An 8,751-nucleotide genomic window follows, 5' to 3' on the forward strand; every position below is an offset into this window, starting at 1 on the left:
CTGATAAATAAAAAAACTTTTGTGTCGAATTTTGTTGTGAAAACTATCTAGAATGAAAGAAAAACATAAAGTCCAACTAAGTAATATATATAGTCATTGTATTTTTTCTTAACATGTTAAAATGGAAATAGATATTAATTCTTCGTGAATTATAGTATAATAATGCACGCTTTTGTTCAAATGCTTTGTAATTAATTTGAACTCAAAGCGTGCATTATTCTACAACAATGCACTCAGAATTGATATCTATTTCCTAATTCTTACTCATTTTGCACTATTCCCTGTCAAACATGTACAGCTGTCAAGTGCATTTTTTACCTCGACATATGTACATGACAAATAACAAATGCCTGCATACCATATGAAGACAAATAAGTCGTCAATAAACAAAATGACGTCATGAAAATAACTTCTGATTAAAAGGGTTTACACCATACCTATTTTCTTTTATATATATTTTGTTTTATTTTGTTTGTTGTTGTTTTATTATAAATGAATGTGTATTGTATGAAGACGTTGGTATAGATGAAAAAATAAATTGAAAAACATGTTCAGCTAACTTGCCGGAACGAATTTACCGTAACTATTTTCAAAGAACCTGTGACCTGGATTGAGCTGGGGGATAGATGCAACAGTTGTATACTCACATGTTATTTCACATTATTACCCATGTATACACGCTAGTACAAAAAATATATTTTTGTCTTAATATTACCTGCTTATAGTCTGAATCAAGTTTATCAACTATCGCATCTATCAACATCATTGCCAATTCAAGATTTTTAATTCCACCTTTGTTTGATAACAGGTCCAAAGCATCTTTTAATGCTGTTTGTATTTCATCATCTGTGACTTTAGAAGCATCGGCTTGTTTCATACTGATGTCCTCCATTGTATCGTGGGATTAATTGTTTTAAGTTTTCAGCCATTCGTGTAATTGGTAGACAAAGCTTCCCGAACACACCTCCGTCTCAATCTGGGTTGTTATTATCAAGTCATCTGTTTCAGCTTATAAATAAAATACCTTATCGTAATTCATATAAGCAAGAATTAACGAAGATTTTTTAAATCGAATGATAGAGGGGACCTAAAATTATTTCGGTGAACAGGATAATCATTAAGCCCTAGATTCAGGTTCCCTTGCCAATTCAATATTTTATTCTAAAACCTTATTTCAGGTATTGAAATCATAATATCTGTAATAAAATCAAATATAATTACTTTTTAACTTGTAAATATTTATTTTTTTGTGTTGGTATTTTAATTGTAATGTCTGTATTACATGTATATAATTCAATATAAGCGGTATCAAATGAATATAATTAATATTCCTGTTGTTTTGGGAAGTGTATATGTTCCTAAATTACAGATCATTTTTTCTGTTTTTTTATTTTGTAAACCAAAACGTAACATACCGTTATTTTCTGAACCATTTTTTTAAATAGGCACCGATTGCTAAAAGTTTTTTAAAGAAAGGGTCCAACGAGGCATATTATCATATACTTAAGAATATACAAGTAGCCCAAATACTTGTATAATCTTAAGAGATCCAGACATAGAGTGAAATATTACTGTAATGAATATATACTCTAATTTTCTGTTTTAAATTCCGAACATAAACAAGGGCACACTTGGGGAAAAACAGAAAAAGTATATTTATTTTGGGTTTTGGTGGATATAAATTACCTTGTCAAGATTTATATCACCCGAGCCGGTAAGGCGAGGGTGATTATTTTATCTTTTGGCAAGGTAATTTTCCAATATAACTCCAAAACAAAATAATAAAATTTTATTTACCCTTCCCGTGCCGAGTTTTAAGACGCGATTTTTTTAAAATTTAATCGCTTGCTACGTTTTCAAATGAAACTGTGGTCGTAAATAAGATTCCCTTTAGGGATACCCCCTTATACCCGATAACAGGAACTCATAAAACATGAACGTATTTTTTTCTTTTCGAACATAACGGATGTAAACAAGAGAAAAGGAGTAGTCTGTTGAAGCATTTTTTGGGGAATTAATATCAAGCTTTCCATCAAGGTAATATTTGTTTCCTATCTGAGAAGAATTGTATCATTACGTCTATTTTGGTAATATTTCATTTGACAGTTTTAAGAAAGTGCGTTATATCGCGGTAAATCAAACCTACGGCGCATCGCAGGCGCATGGGTTGTTTACACCGTGGGGTACGCAATACGGGGAAATTTAATGTGTATATTACCCGTCTGGCTCGGTAATATCAATTTCTTTCGGGTGATCAATATCCAATCAAAAAGGCGGTAAAAATCTGGAAGGGTAATAATACCTTATTGAGGTTTGTGACCGCTTGTTGGGCATCTTTTCTCATCTTTAATTCTGTGGTGTCTTCCAGAATTGCAATTATATCGTCCACACATTCCGTTAGCTCTGTGTCTTCCATTTCCATTGTTGGCGAATGAAAGATAGAATTTCTTCTGCCACGGACCTGAAGTTGATGTATTCAGTATACTTTGATAAATATATCAAAACTATAACAAAGAAACAATAGCTATATTCCGTAGTTTTCTTTTACAATAGAATATGTAGTTATTAAACGTAAATCACCTAGCTTTTATATGATTTAAATTTTTTTTAAAGGAAACCTATTCCCTTAACATTTTAAGCATAACATTAAGCTTGTCGCTGGATTGTCGCTTCTGACGCAAAGCTGTTATAATCTTGTATCTGATCACAGTTAAAGTTTAAGTATTAGTGAAGGTGGTGATCGCGGAAATGTTGGTAGAAGTTGTGGGGGCATTGGTTTTGGTGGAAGTTGTAGGGTTGGTAATGTGGTGGTGGTGGTGTTAGTAGTGGCGTTGTGGTGGCGATGGTAATGATGTAGTGGTGTAGTAGTGTTGGTGGTGGTGGTAATGGTGGTGGTGATGGTGGTGGTGTTGATGGTGGTGGTAGTGAAAGTGGTAGTGGTAGAAGTGTTAGTTACAGAAGTGGTTCGTATGAAAGTAGTAGTGGTGGTTGTGGTAGTAGAGGGGTGCTTTTGGTATGGTGTGATAGTAGTGGTAGTTGCAGTGGTGGCAGCTGCAGCTCTTTCCTTAGTAGTGGCAGTTTGTTGTGCAATTATTGAGTGGTGTAGTAGGGGTGGTAGTGGCGGCAACATAAATCGAATTTGTTTTATCTGTTACAACCATAATAATATATTTGATCTGCTATACATAGGCAGAAAATTATAAGAATGTGACATTAAACAGAAGAAAGAAAAACACTTGCTTTCATTACATTTATCAAAATTTTAATACAAAAGTTTAAAAACATAATTTCAGTAAAATATGACGTAAAACGACATGTTTTAGTATGTTACTGTATGTATCGTTTTTGTCATCTACCGTATATAAACGGCGTTGATAAATGGAAAAAATCGTAGCTTTTAGAATGACTCTCTTATTAAACAAAATTGGCAATTTCATTTGAAATGATAGCTCTATGAAAACGTATGCATAAAAGACATTATAGGAGTTCTTCTGAGATAAAAAATAAAATAAAATTGATAACATGGATAATTCTACATAGATCAATTGGGATCCTTATAACGTTAAAGATAACAGATGATTATACTATGCATTAAATTAAAAATAATTGGTAAATACCTATATCAGAAGGTTTAAAAATCTAGCAAAATATTTCCAGTCCTGTAATGTAAATAAATGTCAGAGCAAGACTGGTGAGTATTGAGTCTTGTATTATTATATCTAACGGTTTCATTAATCTGGCTTAATAAAATGTTCCGATCGGGCCGTGCCGTGCATCAATATCTTAATGAAGGATTTGTTAATATATACATGAATGTTCCTATATCTTTTCAATTGGTTTTATATGACAATCATTTTATAATTACCTTGGTGAAGATGTTAGAACTACCCGTCATCGAGCATGCTAAATGAGAATAAAGACTGGTATTATTAATGAAGACATGGAGTAATCCATATATGTCTATATCAGCTGCCTTTGTCTTGTCTGAATATCCAGGAGCATTAATGTAACATTTTGCGACCTCCCAAGGTTCTGTACACCATTTCTGTATATCTGTATTTCGCCAGTAGGGTTGAGGAGGTAAGGATCCATGACTCTTCAATATTTCTTCCATAATGCCATCACATATGTTAGTAGGACATCGTTGTTTCTTACCATGTAAACAGTTACAATACAACAGTCCATATGGACACGTTTTCTTTCCGGTGTGATCTCTCTTACAGGTATGCAACGGTTGCAAATTTCTTAGACAGCAGTGATTGCAGTTGTTGCCAGGCGTGTGAATGACAGCAGCTAGAATTCTATTGTGCTCTTTTTTAACTACATCATCAGCAAAACCTTCTAAGCCTTGTTTCAGATATTTGTAAGCCAGCCCACCCCGTACCCAGTTTCTGTACTTCCTTTTATCTATCTCGCTTTGGTGGTCCATCTTTTTTCTCACTCCCGATTATCTAGTTTTTGTTTTCGGTGCATTATTCTGTTGAAACACAACAAATTTACATTTATGCTACTACAAAATAGAGAAAAAGAGACATTAATAAGCGCCCTATGAAAACATAATTGTAAATACATTTTACCAGTATCATGTTCAAATTAAACCGGTGCTAGCTGGCATGAATGGTAGCTTATACATTCCACTGCCGTCTATGAAGTCAACATTCTTCATCAAACCGAGTCTTGAAAATGACAATTTTTCCGTTTAAGCCGATCTTGAGGGGATCATTTTTGTTCTATTTAATGCATCGGTAAAACAGAACAAGAGAAAACAGAATCCCTGAAAAGGCCTATCAAGACAAATTTGAAAATGTTGCAGGCTTGGCTTGATTGACCTAGGCCGTAGTGGTAAATACTGGCTTTTTCTCACTCGTGAGAATACTGTATTAAAGCCCACTCGATGATTGTTTGTTTGTTTCATTTTACGCCTTTTTCCCAACCGTATTTCAGTCATAAAGGCGGGTAGTTCCCTAACCATCGTTCCTGGAGAGTTACACCAGTACTAGACTACCTTCCTCCGCGCTAACTACCAAAGCATCTCCCGGGGATCGAACCGACGCCAGAGAGGTAACTGGATTAGAAGTCATCGACTCTAACCCCTCGACCACGGAGGCGGTTCCTACTCGATGAAATAAAATTTCATCTTACACACAAACAAACAAATATCGTCTATCTAATTCTAATTGTAATTGTATGCACCTTTAGCATGAATAAAAAATAAGCATGTTCTAAATAAGCATTTGACAAAGTATTTTTTTTTTTGTGTGCAATATCATAGTTATTTGTTTCAGGACCTGCAGGTTGCCAGTTGTATGTCGCTCTTAATTGTGTACAAAACCATTTTTCAGTTATAAATTCTGATGACTGAAGTAGTTATTCTAAACACCCAATTACATGTCCCTCCCTTCACTGAGTTTATTGATCCTGTGACACAATTCACCATAAACCTGGTGCTGCTACTTGTTGATTTGGTCCAACAAATGTGCTTAAGGAACAGTAATGTCAATCAATTGCTAGTGTAAATTATGCCATGCAGTCTACCAGATACTTTCTGCAGTTTACTAGTTACTATGTACAACACTACTTCAATGGAACTTGAACGTGTACACCTGACTGTTGGTACCACATAATCTGACATGTGATATTCTACAGCTTTAAACAGTTAATTAATAATTATCTACTATTAATAATTATAAACATGGTAATTTAAGTTAGTCACTGCTTATCACGTGTCACTTATCATTATTACTATTATTATTATCATTATTATTATTATTATTATTATTATATCTTTTATTATTATTATTGTTGTTGTTATTATTATTATTAAGTTAATGGTTATTTGCTGTTATGATTATTTTGGATATTATTATGATTATTATTATTGTTATTGTTATAATAATTACTATTACGGTTAATTCCTACTTGATTATTATTATCATCATGATTATTATTATTTTCATTATTATTATTATTGTTATAATTACTATTATTATTATTATTATCATTATTATTATTGCCATTGTTGTTATTATTATTACCATTGTTATATTTATTATTATTATTATTATTATTATTATTATTATTATTATTATTAGTGTTATTTCCTACTATGATTATTATTAGCATCTTGATCATTATTATTTTCATTATAATTATTATTATTATTGTAATTATTATTATTATTATTATTATTATTATTATTATTATTATCATTATTATCATTACCATTGTTGTTATTATTATCATTATTGTTTTTACTATTGTTGTTATTATTATCATTATTGTTATTACCATTGTTGTTATTATTATCATTATTATAATTATTACCATTGTTGTTATTATTATATTTATATCATTGTTATTATTATTAATATTATTTTTTTTATTATTATTAAGTTATTTGCTATTATAAATATTATTGGAATAGTTTAGTAGAAAACTAGAAATGTGTCCATAGGACACGGATGCCCCCACATGCCACTGTTCTGTCAATCTTATGACTCTAGGTCAAATATTTTTTGGACTACATGTGCCACAAGTTGAAAACTATAAATCAACAAGAGCCATGTCAACATGGCCATCCCCCGCCGAATGTGTTTGCTCATTGGAAGAATGTATATGTAGTAGAGCGGAATAATTCCATTTTAAGAGGTCTTTTGTAATGAAAACTGATGGCTATAGTGATTACAGATTTGAAACCTATGTGAATACTGATGGCTGAAAATAACAAAGGGCAATTACTGAAAAATAATGCAGGGTAGGCTATCATTCTTGTGTGCTGCATCCCTTCTCAGTAAAATCTATCCACCTATGAAGTTTCAAGTTGATACCTCAAATACTATTTGAGAAAAAAATTGAATTGAAAAATTAAGTATGAAAAAGAACAAAGGGCAATAACACAACAATTATAAAAGGTAGAGTTATCAATCATTGTGCAGTGCACACCTCCTGAGTGAGATCTATGCACCTATGAAGTTTCATTTTGATATCTCAAAGGCTTTTTGAGTTATGCTCTGGACAAAAATTAATTTTGAAAAATACCAAAGGGCTCAAATAACTCAAAAAAAATGCAGGGTAGAGTTATCATTCTTAAGCACTGCACTCCTCCTCAATGAGATCCATCCATCTTTGAAGTTTCAAGTTGATACCTCAAATACTTTTTCAGATAAGCTCTGGACAAAATAGCATGAAAAAAACAAAGGGCAATAACTCAAAAATTGTATAGGGAAGAGTTATCATTCTTGCGCACAACATTCCTCCTCAATAAGATCTATCCACCTATGACATTTCATGTTGATATCTCGAACACTTTTTGAGTTATGCTCAACTCAGGTGAAAAATTAGGTATGAAAAATAACAAAGGGCAATAACTCAAAAATTATGAAAGGTATAGTTATCATTCTTGTGCACTGCACTCCTCCTCAATGAGATCCATCCACCTATGAAGTTTCAAGTTGATACCTCAAATACTTTTTGAGATAAAGTCTGGACAAAATAGAATGAAAAATAACAAAGGGCAATAACTCAAAAATTATGCAGGGTAGAGTTATCATTCTTGTGCACTGCACTCCTCCTCAATGAGATCCATCCACCTATGAAGTTTCAAGTTGATACCTCAAATACTTTTTCAGATAAGCTCTGGACAAAATAGCATGAAAAAAAAACAAAGGGCAATAACTCAAAAATTTTATAGGGAAGAGTTATCATTCTTGCGCACAACATTCCTCCTCAATAAGATCTATCCACCTATGACATTTCATGTTGATATCTCAAACACTTTTGAGTTAAGCTCCACTCAGGTGAAAAATTAGGTATGAAAAATAACAAAGGGCAATAACTCAAAAATTATGAAAGGTAGAGTTATCATTCTTGTGCACTGCACACCTCCTGAGTGAGATCTATGCACCTATGAAGTTTCATGTTAATATCTCATAGGCTTTTGGAGTTATGCTCTGGACAAAAATCAATTTTGAAAAATAACAAAGGGCAATAACTCAAAAATCATGCAAGGTAGAGTTATCATTCTTTTGCACTGCACTCCTCCTCAATGAGGTCTATCCACCTATGAAGTTTCAAGGTGATAACTCAAATACTTTTAGAGATATGCTCCGGACAAAAATGTCGGACGGAAGGACGGACGGACGGAAGGTCGGACGGACGGAGACTATTTCTATATCCTCCGCCGAAATTTTTCGGCGGGGGATAACAAAGGGTCATAATTCTGTTAAATTTTGTCGCAGCAAAAATTCCTTCCTCTACTACCATCTACACATTAATGTTGTTCATCCCTGGAAGTTTAAGCAAAATCTGCCATCCGGTTTAAGAGGAGTTGCGTTCACAAAATTTCTACATAGTATATAGTGAAAAAATCAACAAAGGGCCATACTTCTGTGAAATTTGGTCGCAGCAAAAATTCCTTCCTTTTCTACAATCTACACATTAAGGTTGTTCATCCCTGGAAGTTTAAGCAAAATCTGCCATCCGGTTTAAGAGGAGTTGCGTTCACAAAATTTCTACATAGTATATAGTGAAAAAATCAACAAAGGGCAATTATTCTGTTAAATTTGGTCGCAGCAAAAATTCCTTCCTTTACTACCATCTACACATTAAGTTGTTCATCCCTGGAAGTTAAAGCAAAATCTGCCATCCGGTTTAAGAGAAGTTGCGCTCACAAAATTTCTACATATTATATAGTGAAAAATCAAACAAAGGCCATAATTCTGTTAAATTTGGTCGCAGCAAAAATTCCTTCCT

General features: G+C 32.9%; 1 protein-coding gene across 1 annotated transcript; it reads right to left on the reverse strand.

Moving 5' to 3' along the window:
* Positions 1–1,187: 1,187 nt before the first annotated feature.
* LOC132747101 (uncharacterized protein CXorf38 homolog) lies at positions 1,188–4,653 on the reverse strand. The gene is made up of 3 exons (XM_060736415.1): positions 3,866–4,653; positions 2,303–2,461; positions 1,188–1,196 (listed from the first exon to the last, which is right to left on the reverse strand). The coding sequence occupies exons 1-3, from the start codon at positions 4,427–4,429 to the stop codon at positions 1,188–1,190; spliced, it is 732 nt and encodes a 243-aa protein (XP_060592398.1). The 5' UTR covers positions 4,430–4,653.
* Between the last annotated feature and the right edge of the window lie 4,098 nt (positions 4,654–8,751).

Source organism: Ruditapes philippinarum, unplaced genomic scaffold (assembly GCF_026571515.1).
Source record: "Ruditapes philippinarum isolate M1 unplaced genomic scaffold, ASM2657151v2 ctg23852_1_1_1_1, whole genome shotgun sequence".
NCBI lineage: Eukaryota > Metazoa > Mollusca > Bivalvia > Venerida > Veneridae > Ruditapes > Ruditapes philippinarum.

Bases quoted from the DNA above. Each gene is read 5' to 3' on its own strand.
- LOC132747101 (XM_060736415.1), bottom strand. From the start codon at position 4,429: ATGGACCACCAAAGCGAGATAGATAAAAGGAAGTACAGAAACTGGGTA. The intron at 2,462-3,865 runs GTAATTATAAAA...CATCAACTTCAG, and splicing joins GTTCTAACATCTTCACCAAG to GTCCGTGGCAGAAGAAATTC.